Source organism: Daphnia pulicaria, chromosome 7, assembly GCF_021234035.1.
Source record: "Daphnia pulicaria isolate SC F1-1A chromosome 7, SC_F0-13Bv2, whole genome shotgun sequence".
Lineage (NCBI taxonomy): Eukaryota > Metazoa > Arthropoda > Branchiopoda > Diplostraca > Daphniidae > Daphnia > Daphnia pulicaria.
Genome location: NC_060919.1, coordinates 5,211,986 through 5,224,849, shown reverse-complemented (window position 1 = coordinate 5,224,849; position 12,864 = coordinate 5,211,986). Strand labels below are relative to the sequence as shown.

The window sequence follows — 12,864 nt, the reverse complement described above, 5'->3', positions numbered from 1 at the left end:
TATAATATAAGAAGGAAGAAAGCGTAGTGTATATAAATATATACATACAGCCATAGAGCTATAAGGGAGGATGGATGCTGGAAGAGCACGAGGGGGGGCAGGTAGCAGCCGTTTGGCAATATAATCTATGTTAGACGCGGTAGACGGAACATAAGGATGCGATTTCCTTTGCTGCACCGGGGAGCGACTTCTAAAGGAGGTATCTAATTAGCTAATTGAGGGGGTTCTGCCGTTGCAGCAGCAGAAAACGCCAAGAAGAAGAAGAAAAAGAAGAAGAAGAAGAAGAAGAAGAAGAAGAAGAAAGTTTGGTGGTGCTGGGTTTTTCTGATCTATGTCTATGTCTTTTCTAGATATTTGTGGGTGGTGGCCGTGGGTGGTGATGGTTGAACTAGGGAGTGATCAAAGTCATTTGGCAATCAAATAATTCAAAAGTCATCCAACTTTCTCTCTCTACTGTACGGGGAGTTGGGAGGGAGGGGAGGAGCGAAACGGATCGATGCAAGCGATTGATGATGTCATTGGACGGAATGGATAGAAAAGAGATAAAAGGTTGGGTTGGTTTTTCTCGGCTCATTCGTTAGATATTTACAGGATCATTATTCAATGGGAGGGAAGGAAGAAGAAAAAGGGTGAAAAAGAAGAATGGAGATGGATGGATGGATGAATGGTTTTTTGGTTTGGATGTACCTGAAACACGGTCACTATGGCCCACAGGAGGGAGTCGAAGTTTTTACGGTCGCAACTCGTCGATTGGTCGCTGGTTTTGCGACAAAATTTGCATCCGAACAAGTTCATGCCCAGAATGCTGTTTGTGCCGATTGGGTTTGATTTCCGTCCGCAATCGGATGGCAAAACAATTTCAAAGTAGAAGAAGATGAAGAAGAAAGACAACCAAAAAATAGCGGGAAAAAAAAAGACAAAAACAATCAGAAAACACCAACATAAATAGCATATGAATCGACGTCGTCAAATATTCCAGAGCTCCGGAGAAAATGCGCTGAATGATCTCCGACGACCGCGTCGGGGCATTAGGGACTTGCACTATATAAAAGTCGTCGTCCGCAATGCTCGCAACGCATCCAGCCCAGCGGACGTCTCTCCCACCTCTTTCAAAGCTCTCCGCTGCTGCTGCTGCTGCTTGCTAGTACTACTACCACCGCTACACTCGTGGAGTTCCATCCATTATGGATGTCTCAATTTACTTCTTATATTCCTTTCGTATGACTGTGGGCTACTACCCCGGCTCCTGGCCGGGGCACAACAGTGTAACCTACAAAATCGACTGACTGCACACACATACATACAGACTCTCTCTCTTCGGCCATCTTTTTCCTGCAAGCCAACTTATGAATAAAACGACAGACAGTCGGCAGCCATCACCAGAGCTGGAGAGAGCCTTTAGGGGGGGCTGCAATGAAAGCGGATCGATACGTGGGAGAAACGAGCGGAACTGTACCTAGAACCTGGCCGACTGATAAATAATAACCCAAAACTCCTCTCTCTCTCTCTCCTTTGATGTGTGTACGTTACGCGGTGGATCTTGTCCGGTGATGGTACAAGTTGTTTGCACACATGTAGATATGCATAAGGAGCTTTTGTGTGGCTCATAAAGAGAGAGAGAGAGGGAGGGAGATGAGATACAACACGCAGACAAACCACACGAGGGGCGGCGAAAATATTTTTGTCTTTTAAGAGAACCGGACCGCTAAACGTCAATATTGTACCTGAATATGAAAATGAAGAGAAGGAGCAAGGCGAAGAAGACGGCCACGTTGTCCATGGTGCGCAACATGACGATCAATTGGCGGCGCAAGTTGGGCATGAAGCGGACCAGCTTCAAAATGCGCAAGAGACGGAACGTTCGCAAAACAGACAGGCCCGAACTGCCGCCGTCGTCCCCTTCGAACCGATTGAAGCTCTGAAAGACTTCCACCAAACTAAATGAAAATCAAAAAGAACAAAAATCAATATTCAATTTGCGCAAAAATGTGGAGAAGGGGGGAGGGGAAATATTTGCATACCTGAGGATGACGATGACTCCGTCGAAAACGTTGAATCCGTTGCCGACATAGTTGAGCGGACCCTCGGCGATGACTTTGAGCAACATCTCAATGGCGAAGATGGCAGAGAAAACGATGTTGCTGAATTCGACCGTCAGCGTCAATTCTTCCGGCTATTTGAGTCCATGAAGTCAAATAAAAATGTATAAAAAAAAGGAACACACAGAGTCCATAAAAGAAAAAAACTCAATCAAAATGCAACTGACATAAATACATGTATAAATAAATAAAATAAGAAAAAAAAAGGGCATGGAAAAGAAACGGGGGGTGTAATAAAGTAGGGGAAACGTCATCCGGTCGAGTTGGTTTGATAGCGTCGAATGGCCACAACTACCATCCCGTCAACCCTCCACCCAGTAGATATAAGAAATGGACGTCGAGTTTTGGGTCGGAAGAAATCCAAATTGTACATGTACGTTATCTTCGCCAGTGTGTGTTGAATAAGTGAATCGAGAAAATGGGAAGCTGGATGGAGGAACCATTTCCGCCGTTGAGCGCAAAAATACATACGGGATGAAGAAGAAGAAGAAATCAAATAAAATCAATGGCCACCCCACACACACACAACTTTTATTTTCTTCCTTTCAATCTCGCCTTTCCTTTGGCTGAATCGAGCAGAAAAAAAAGGAGTTCCCGTGTGTGTGAAAAGGGCCAGCAGGATGGAAAAGAAGACCGACGCATCAATCCATCGGCCGAGGATTTAGACCGTTCAAAGATTAAGCCACAACTCCATCATACACAGGAAAAACACGGGGGGGGGGGGGGGGGGCCTGTGTGTACACTTTTATCGACAATCGGCCAAGCGGATCACGCGATAGACACCGACTTTTAGACTCGCTTCTTTACTGCCAAAAAAAAAATAAAGTGTCTTATTCCAATCCCCTTTTTTGTGCTGTTACGTAAACCCGAAATAATAAATGAAAAAGGAGGGAAAAAACTGGAAAGGGCGATGCACACACATACCTGGTTGTGATATTCGATACCCATGCTGAGCGTGTTGATAAGAATGGCTCCTAAAAGAGCCTGCTGGAAGTATTTGTGCTCGACAAGAGCTTTGACGCTCCGCTGGAACGTTTTGTAATATTTCTTGACGAGTGAAAAGTAGCGGGCGATGGGCGAGCGGCGATGCTCTGACACTTCGACCGCCGCCGCTCCTGGCTGTTCCTCGTCTCCTTCGTAATAATAGTCTTCTTCCTCCTCCTCTTCGTTCCCCTCCTCGTCTGATCCCGAATCATCGTCCGATCCCGAATCGTCGTCGTCATCAGACGAACAGCAGCAACAGCAATTGTCCCGGTTCTCTTCGTTGTCCGTCTCCCCCTCGACGGCTGTCACGTCCGTTTCCGTCGGTTTCCTGCTGCACGCAACCGTCGTCCAGTGATCGCTCCCGCTCCTGGCCGCTCCTGCGTGTAATCAAGTATCAATGGTAAAGATTATCGACCGTTAACAGGAAAAAAACACACAAACGTGAAGAAAAAAGGTACGTCAACTGTTGCAGCAGCGTCGGTGGGAGTTCAATTAGCAAGGCAACAACGTCGACAACGAGGAATTCGATTAGTTCGTGTCGTTACTGAGGCGATTCGTGCGCAATTCGTTCCGCTGGATCAGCTGCTCATTAGACGAGGGGGGTCGAAAATCGACACGACAAACAAAACTGCATATTCCATGATTTCCCCACAGTATTAGCTGCTGAATGGCTGGCGGATAGTAAAGACGCACTGCTGTTGTTACGACGCTTTTGACTTTCTTTGTCACGTAACCAAAATAGCAAATAATGGGACAGCCGGCAGTAAAAAGAAAAACATCCGATCCGTGAGTAGCTGTGCTCCCCCCTTTTATTTGACTTTTTAACGACATTCTATTGCATGCAAGGAATATCTACTTCTGGTGTAGATCCTCCTGACGTTAAAAAATCGACCTTTTCAATTTTGAAAGGAAAATTTGATTATTAAACAAAAAGAGGCTCTTTTGTCTCAGCCGGCGAAATGGGATAGAGAAATGCCAATCCGCCGGAATTAAAGGCTCTTTGTAGAAACCGACAATGGAGTAGTCTGCTAGTCTTTAATCTTCTTCTCCTTTTGGATTCCGCTGCGCCAAAGTTACCAACAATCTCTGGAAATGCTCTTCATTACAAAAGTATATGTCGATATCACCAACTGCTGATGCTGCTGCTGCTGTGCGGATGGATGAATGGATGGCCCATCCGCCACGAGCGGCAAAGGTCGCTTTGCTCTTTCCACATCTTTCGCTAGCGAGAAACTCACAAACTTTTGGAATTTCACATGTCGATGGAAACTTTTGGAGACTTCTATCGCCCAACTCGCAGCGATGACGACAATGTTTCATCCCAAATAGAAAACACAAGAAGAAAAAAAGTTTCACCCGAGTCCATTAAAGAAACGGCACGCCCAAAAGTAGGAGCAAGTGGCGGATGCAATTGCCGGGCACCCCCACCCCCCCAAAAAAAAATCGTTTAAAATTACTTGTCGTGAAAAATACAAAATAAAAAAGGCGGGAAAGCGAAAATTGACATGGAAACAGTTTCCGGCGTTACATTTTTTTAAACTATTTTCTACTTCCAATTTCTTTTATCGTCCAAAAAAAGAAAAAAAAGAAAGAAAATTATTTTCTTGTTACCTTGGAAAGGTTCCGGCCAAAGTGACATTGCTAACGTTGGTAGAATGGGCATCATGCCCGGCGGTGCCAATAGCTGGTTATTGCATTTATTGTTGTTGCTATGCTTGGATGATGTCACGGTCGGAGAAACGGCCATGGCCGCCACCGCCGTCGATGATAACTGCGGTGAGGCTGGATCCTCCACTGATGGATAGTTGGGCAACGCTAAAGGAGTGGGAAGTGCAGCCCCTAGGGCTCCGCTAAGAGCCAGCAATTCTTGGCAGGTTAGACCGGCCCCGTTCGGGACTTGCGGTGAAGTGGCGGCGGCGGCGGTGGTTGTCGTCGTCGTTACGCCACCGGCCATTAGACCGGGACTGGGTAGACGTTGTTCGTCCGCATTGCTGGATTTCCTTTGTCTCAGTAAAGATTTGCGGTTCAGCGACAGCGGAGACGAAGGATTCGAGGAACCAGCCGGCGGGTGAGTTATTCCGCCGGGAGAACCAACGACAAGTTCGCAGTTGAAACCGCCGCCGCCCGTTTGTCCCGTCTGGGTCGTTTTCTCGTTCCAGCAGACGTTGACGTCAGCCGCGCTGTTGCTCAATCCATGCTCCACCACCACGTTGCTGAACATGACGCTGCTCCGGCGACGTCTGGGCGTCCTCGGCGTCAGCAGCTGCGAGGAATCCGAAGAGTCATCGGCCAACGCCAACGATCCTTGCGAAAAATAAACACACCCACACGACGTTGGTTAATCAATAGGCTGTATGCATGCAAATCTAGGCCGTTCAGCTATTCACCTCTAGGCGAGAGGAATGGAGAGGATCGTTGCTGCTGCTGGTGGTCGATGGAGACGGCGACGCTGGCCCGCCGGCCAATCGAGAGAATGGGCACGGGCGACTCAACATTGGAGGCCGGCCCGTCGTTGATTCGCAACGCTACCTGCGAGCTGACGGAAGGGACTCGCAAACTGCTGGAAAATGGACTGTTTCTCCGTAATGTGTTGTCCTGTTGTTGTTGTTGTTGGGCGACGACGCCATGTTGGGGGCATTGGGGATGCGGATGCCTGCTCCGCCTCCTCCTCCTCTTCCGCCTCCGCGATTGCTGCTGTTTCCGTCTCGTCCTCAAACTGAGCGAATGCGTCACCGGCTGCTGCTTGCCGTGCTGCTGGTGCTGGAGCTGCATCTGCTGCTGTTGCAACTTCTTCCGGCTGCGGTAGGCCCGGTAGCGGCGGAGTATGCGCCGCTTGCTCCTCCGCCACAAGTGGGCGATGTACTTGATGATTTGGCGGTAGCACGACGTCGACTCGCTGGCCGACGTGCTGGCCAGCGTCGACGTCGACTGGTAACGAGCCCGTTCCAGCCGCATCCGCTCCATTTCCCGTTTCTTGGTCTCGGAGAACTGCGTCGCTATCACCACCAGGCACAGGTTGATCATGAAGAACGAGCCGATCTTTTTTTTTCCGGATTATTCCATCCGGAACGACAGAAAGAGAAAAGAAAAGTCAAGTCAAACAGTCGAATAATTCAGAGATTGGAAGCTGCTGGCGGAGAGAGAGAAAAGACGGCGGATCGATGGAGGCATAAATAACCAAAAATCCCCAACAACCCGAGCGAGAGAGAGAGAGAGAGAAAAAGTTCCAGGATATATGAAAGAGACAGGGAGGGGTTCTTTTCTTTTCTTTTCGTGGTCTTGTCCCCGAGAAGTTCAAAGAGATTTCCCATCCGATATGTAGATAGATATACGAGTCTAGGATAAGACCTGCAACGAGAAAAAGATTGAACACACGCACACGCAACCCACTGCGGGCTACCCCCATTGTTGAGTTGGGAAACGGGACTTGATACATCTTTCACCCTTATTTTTCGACTTCTTTTTTGTTAACAGGGAGGCTCCTCTATTTCTCTCCAGCTCGTCGAACGGGAAGAAAAGACAAGTTCGTTCAGGAGATACTATGAAGTAAAAAAAAAAAAGCCAAAAAGCTTTCCCATTTCTCAACCTCCCGTACAACGGCAACAAAAAAAACTATAAGGGATCGCCGAGGAAATCTCATCACTTTGCCATCGGCGGGAGGGATCGGGAGGAAGATGGTACCACCCACCCCGGGGGAAAAAAAATCTCTTTTTAGTAACGCAGCAACAACGGCGAAACGGAACTCTGGATGGCTGGACGAAGAAGAGAAAAAGCAATAGTAGTCTTTACACGTTTATGGGGCCTACACACGATATTACAAGTAGCCCAGGAAGAAGGAGGAGGGGATGCGGAAGTCCGGTTCCGTCGGATACATATAACTGCATTAATATGTATAGGGCCATCTATATACTGTACTACATCATTCGTGATTTACACCTCATTTTAATCCTGAAGAAAGCAAATTTATTGTCCTACGGCATCATCATCATTAAGACTCGGCTGCTGGGAAATGGAAATAGTAGCAACTTCTCTCTCCGCCTCATTTCTTCCGTTTTGAAAAATCGCGTGGGGGTGTGTTACTTTTGTTGTTAATAAAAACTCACCACAATGAGGAGGACAAAGTAGACCCAGTCCCAGAAAGAGTGGGCATCCTGGACGTAGTACATGATGTCGGTCCATCCCTCCAAACTAATTACCTGCAATCAATCAAAAAAATGGGTTAAGTCACAAATGTCATATATGTGCGCTCACGTTGGTGAGAGTTAATAATCATCTCAGACAGTTCACCGGAATGTGTGTGTGCACCATTTTAGACACCCTTGCTTAGAACTCTCCCCCTTTTTGGGAATGGACGAGTGGCTGGCATGTCCGTTTGGGGTGAGAAAGGGCGGGGGCAACGGGAGTTAATGAGAGGGGGAAGGACTGGTGTGCTGTTGTGTCGATCGATACTTAAAGTGTGTAGTACTGTAGAGAGGTGCACACACACACAACGGAGAGAGAGACGAAACAGTTGCGCGCCGCAATATCCACGTCAAAGTGGAGAGAAAAGGTGACGATGTGCCGGGGTTGCGCAGGTACCGTTGGTCCTGTATAAAAGGAGGGGGGAAACCACCACCTCCCGTTGGAAAAAGCTGCTGGCAGGATCGAAACAAAAGAGACTTACCACCCCCAAAGAGTCCCCCCCCCCCAGCCCGCCTGTACACACATATATATAGGAAGAGCCGGGCCACTTTATACACAACATGGAATAAGGAGGGAAGAAAGGATCGACTGAAAGTGGGTGGGGGGTCGCATGAAACACACATTTTCACAAGAGTATATATCCATAGGAGAAAGAAAGAAAGTGAAAAGAGTCTATACACACACACAGACACACACAACGTAGGTGGAGGAGAGGTAATATCGATTGTTTGTCATAATGGCGGGGTGGAAGCAGCAGGATGCCGGTTAACAATAGGTTACGTTACATTCTCTTTTCTCTCCTGGATTGGGAGGGGGGCCTAGTCGACTGCAGATCCACCGCAGGGAACCTCCGCCGAAAGGCTCCTAATGATGTTCTTATATATTATACATAGACCTTCACTCGGTGTGTGTGTATATCTAAATGGCTGGGGCCAAAAGTACAATACAGGATCCCTCATCTTCCAATTGAACGAACCAGACTCTACAGCTAGGAAGTAACTTTTTAGAGAGTGACGTAACACAGTTGTTGGTTGGTCCAGCCAGCCATCCAAATTCTATCGATTCAAAGATAATACCAATCTCCTTCCCACCGGAGAAAAAGAACAATAGCGTAACAATTTGCAAAAGGTGCAGGCTTTTTCTATCCCACAAAAAATTGAGCACGTGCTCCTAAACACAGCACAAAGAAAATGAAAAAGAAAGAAGAAGAAGAAGAAAAACTTACGAGGAAGATGGCGACCCAGGCCAGGCCGATATTATCAAAAGAGATGGCTCCCTGGAAAGGGTTCTTTTCACCGGCCCGGCAATCAGTGTAGTATTGATTCCAATTGATGCACGAGCCGTTGACGGAGAGGCCGTCCATCCCGACGGGTATCCCGGGGACGACGCTGTCGTTGCAGAAGCGCCCGTCCCATTTGGTCGGAGGCAGCGAACCGCAAGTGTGCATCCCGCTGTCCTTGGCCAGCGAGCAGATGTAGTCCTTCTCCGTCTCTTGCACTTTGTAATAGCTCGACAGAGGCCTTTATGTGTGTGTGTGCGCACACGTCGTTTCCGTCAAATTGGGTGTAAAAGAGAAAATTGAATCAATAAAACATTTCAATCGGTTTTCATTTTGTTAACTAAGAGAATTTTGTTTGTTTAGCTTCAATCAATCACAAAACATCATTCAGCGATTATTTCAAATATCAATGCATGTCTCAGGCAGGCATCTCACACATGTCGTCTAAATGAGAGAGGGGGGAGGGGAGGTTTGGCACAAATCACGAACGGCGGAATAAATATAGAGTGGTGTTCTTTTTTGTTTTTTTTTACTCCATTTTGTTTGGTCATGCGCCAGGCAACAAGAGGACGACGACATAGAAAAAACACACGACAGAATATCAGCACACCTTTTAGCACACGACCATTGAACACAACACACAATTCGGCATTTACTCATCTGTGTCGAAATTCGTCTCTCTAGTCTCTACACAAAAGGGTTTAGCTAGTATTATCAACTATTTTCCATTCACAAAGGTGATTTGACTAAGATAGGATTCGTGAGTTTTGTTTCTCTAGACTAAAGTTTACCGTGAGGAAATGAGGCATCTTTTCTATTGGATCGATAGGCTTTAGACTAATAGATTTGCATAACTAATTATTAATTGCTGTTTGACGTAATAAGACTAAAAAATAAAACGTGTGACGGACACCACTCAGCAGCAGTCCACAGAGATGCCATTCGAATAAATAGTGACAGCCGAATATACAAATGCAGCAGAAATCGATTTCGATTTCTTGTCATTTTTTGTTTTACTCTTTTCTATCAACAAATTTGGCCACAGCAATTTTTAATTTCAGTCAAGTTTTTTCTCGTAGTAGGTTTCGCTGCCAATACCTGTAATTGGTCTTGGGTTTGTAAAAGATGGGCAGAGTACGGTCGACGGTCGTGCTGTTAGAACAAGACCCAGAAAATGTGATTTCAACGGCTCTAAATATGTTAATTTACACATCCTCTCTCTCTCTCTCTCGTCGGAATTGAGTTATGTTTCTGACTTGTGGTGCTGTTACGTAATACATCGTTTAAAAAAAAAGATTAAATAAAGAAAATAAGTTGAATCACGAGACACACGGCACCAGACAATAATGACAAAAGCGGGTGTGTCAAGTTCTGGAACAAAAAATGTCACGCGGGTGTGGACGACGACAACATCAACAACTTTTGTGTTTTTTCGTCTGATTAGTTTTGTTTAGTTAACGTGAGTGCGTTGCATCACAACGTAAAGAAAGTGTGACTTTGCTGTTTGGGTTTTTGTAAACCAGAATTAATTTTCGATTAAGATGAAAAAAAATCGATGAAGGTGTTTAGTTGTTTTATAAAAAAGGGACGATTATACCAAACTGTATGTGGCCGGAGCGAAATTCGAGGGGGTTAAAACAAGGAAAAAGAAAATAGCAAAATGAAAATCAATCAAATGGAATCGATTGGCTTACAGGGTCACCTTCACCTTGTCCGAATAGTACGGAGGCAATGTCCTGTATATATATATATGCATATTGGCGTGACATGTACTTTTTGTGATTTGTCAGAAATCTTAGAAATTAACGTATGAACCACCTCATCATGAAATACACAAACAATAATAAAAACAGAAAGAAAAATGTGAACTGAATTTTTCTTTCTGGTGTCGAATGACATTGGAATAGACTTTGAAGACAAAATTGAAACAAAAATCGACCACTTACAAAGTGGGCGGTGGATGGATGCCCTTGGGTAGGTCGAGGTAACATCTCTGCCGGAGGATTCCGGCCCAGAGTTGAACGCCGACGATTCCAAAGATGAAAAAGACGAAAAAGCAGAGCAACAGGACATTGCCGAGCATGGGCAACGTGTCGAGCAAGAGCATCACCAATATCCTCATGCCTAAAAAATCATGTTGGAAACAGACACACACGCCATCAATAAATCGATTCCCTTTTTCGTTGTCATGTCACACAATAACAAACAAATAAACAACAAAAAATAACTTACTGGGTATCCGATTGATGGCCCTTAACGGTCGCAGGACTCGAATCGTTCGAATGGCCGACAAATTCATGTTCTCCATGTCCAGGCAATATTCCACCGCCCTGACAAATCACATTTCGATTCATGTTGGAACAAGTAACCACACCCAAAGTTTAATATAATTCAATACGTCGACTAAAACATTCAATTAAACAGCAGAGCGACTGTCATGTCGAAAGAGAAATGGCAAACTTATTTCGTGAAACAAAAGAAGAGCGGGAGAAGGTGGGGTAAGGAAAAAAAACAGGGATGCCAATATTCGACAATGAATAAATGAATAAACAATTCAATGCAATTTAATTACTAATCTAAATAATTTAAAAAGTAGATTACATCAAACGTGAAAAAATTGAAAATGTTACCCGGCAACGACGATGAAACAATCGAGTCTGTTCCACGTTTCTGCCAGGTAAGTTCCTTTGCCGTAAATTCCCATGGCGACCATTTTGATTGACATTTCCACGGCGAAGAAGGCGAAGATAAAATCGTCCAACATCTGGCGCATTAACAACAACAACAACAGATGATGATAAATTAAACATAGTTTCGTCTTATCCATAATTCACGGGTTCCTGTTGTTACCTGGAGGATTCTGCATCGATTGGTGTTGCAGACTTGGTCGATACACGGCTGGTACATGCCCAACGTGACGCAGTTGAAGAAAATGACGGCCATGCTGATCCTCTCGAACCACGTGTCGAATTTTCAAAGAGTTAAAGGAAAACAATTTCTTTTTCTATTTATAAAACTAATTTTTTTTCTAAATGACGGTTGTGGTTAATAATTCTGCTACTCCCGCTTTGGTCTCTCGGTCGTTACATCATTTCACATATGCGCCGGATTTACACGGAAATACACGGGTTAGGAAATCCCAATTATGCAAATACCACCCCTGTGTGGTGGTTGTCTGTTTAGACTCCTCCCGTGTTTAATAGACTCTTTTGAACTTGGCGGAGAAAAGGAACAAAGATATTGTGTTAACGTCTAGTCTAGATTCTCTTCATGGATGTACAACACACACACACACACTGCTGGCACACGCTCAGCAGACCTCCATCCAGGGCAGGATGGAGGTTCGAATCCGCCAAGGGAAAGAGAGAGCTTGCTTTTATGATTCGTGCAACTTGAAGCTGCCAACATGAATATATATGGATGGCACGCACGTACACATATACACACAGACTCGTCCTGTCTACCAGTCTCTCTCTCTATACTAATACATGAGGTAGAAAGATATATAAGATTTATACATAACGACCCGTGGGCAAAAAGCAGCAGCAGCAGCGGTGCTGTTTATCAATGAAAATGGGCCAAAAGAAAATCTCCGCGTGTGTGTCGGCATCTTTTGGTTGTATGACGTCAAAAGAAGGAGCCCACAACGTCCGCTCCCGGAAAAAAAGAAAAGAAACAACAACGGCGCAATTTTCAAATGAAAAACCTCAAAATAAAAATTCATTTTGGTTTAAAACTTTTTTTTTTTTCAATGGCGCGCTTGTAATCATTTTCAAAATGAACCAAAGGTAAAATGACGACGACGTCTGCTATCAAACTAAATATGCTGCTGCACATTTATGACTTTCCTCCCGCGATTGTGTGTCTCGTAATATTAATATCCTGCTGCGCATCCCCAAGCCACTTTCCGACTGGGTAAAAAAAGGAGCTGCTGAGATGTCAGAAAAATTTTATTGTCCGTCTCTATACAGAGATACGGTGAAAGTTCATCTTGTTATTAAATTGTATCGGACGGAGTAAGGGAAGGGCCGTAAAAGTTGAAAAGGATGTACAGAGAGAGATTCGATCGGAAATGCCCCCGGCAATTCTGGGTCCGTTGCTTTTGTTAAGATATTGTTCCCCTGTTGGGGGCTCTTTTATATAGTATAGCGTGCATACATATATATTTGCCGCGCTGTGACTAATCCTCAGATTGATCCCCAACTTGATGACCTACCATTTGATGGAATCGTCCGTTTCCTATTCCTTCTCTTGTTTCGCCTCAATCTGTGGGAGAAGAAATACAACAAGTCGAGAGAGATGCATCAAAGATCGATATCC

At 45.3% G+C, this 12,864-nt stretch overlaps 1 protein-coding gene across 13 annotated transcripts in view; it reads right to left on the bottom strand.

Moving 5' to 3' along the window:
- The window catches only part of LOC124349362 (voltage-dependent T-type calcium channel subunit alpha-1G-like), a 33,299-nt gene that overhangs the window by 12,967 nt on the left and 7,468 nt on the right, over window positions 1-12,864 (bottom strand). For 7 of the 13 annotated variants that reach the window (XM_046799868.1, XM_046799875.1, XM_046799869.1 and 4 more), the window contains exons 2-13: window positions 11,395-11,506; window positions 11,175-11,308; window positions 10,777-10,874; window positions 10,491-10,668; window positions 9,643-9,696; window positions 8,491-8,785; window positions 7,187-7,279; window positions 5,471-6,122; window positions 4,695-5,387; window positions 3,024-3,460; window positions 2,022-2,173; window positions 1,725-1,937 (exon numbers count right to left, since the gene is read on the bottom strand). In XM_046799868.1, the coding sequence (XP_046655824.1) occupies window positions 1,725-1,937; window positions 2,022-2,173; window positions 3,024-3,460; window positions 4,695-5,387; window positions 5,471-6,122; window positions 7,187-7,279; window positions 8,491-8,785; window positions 9,643-9,696; window positions 10,491-10,668; window positions 10,777-10,874; window positions 11,175-11,308; window positions 11,395-11,506 (3,111 nt within the window). Of the gene's footprint in view, window positions 1-687; window positions 806-1,724; window positions 1,938-2,021; window positions 2,174-3,023; window positions 3,461-4,694; window positions 5,388-5,470; window positions 6,123-7,186; window positions 7,280-8,490; window positions 8,786-9,642; window positions 9,697-10,238; window positions 10,281-10,490; window positions 10,669-10,776; window positions 10,875-11,174; window positions 11,309-11,394; window positions 11,507-12,864 lie in introns of all 13 variants that reach the window. The other 6 variants (XM_046799870.1, XM_046799878.1, XM_046799873.1 and 3 more) reach the window with 4 other exon arrangements.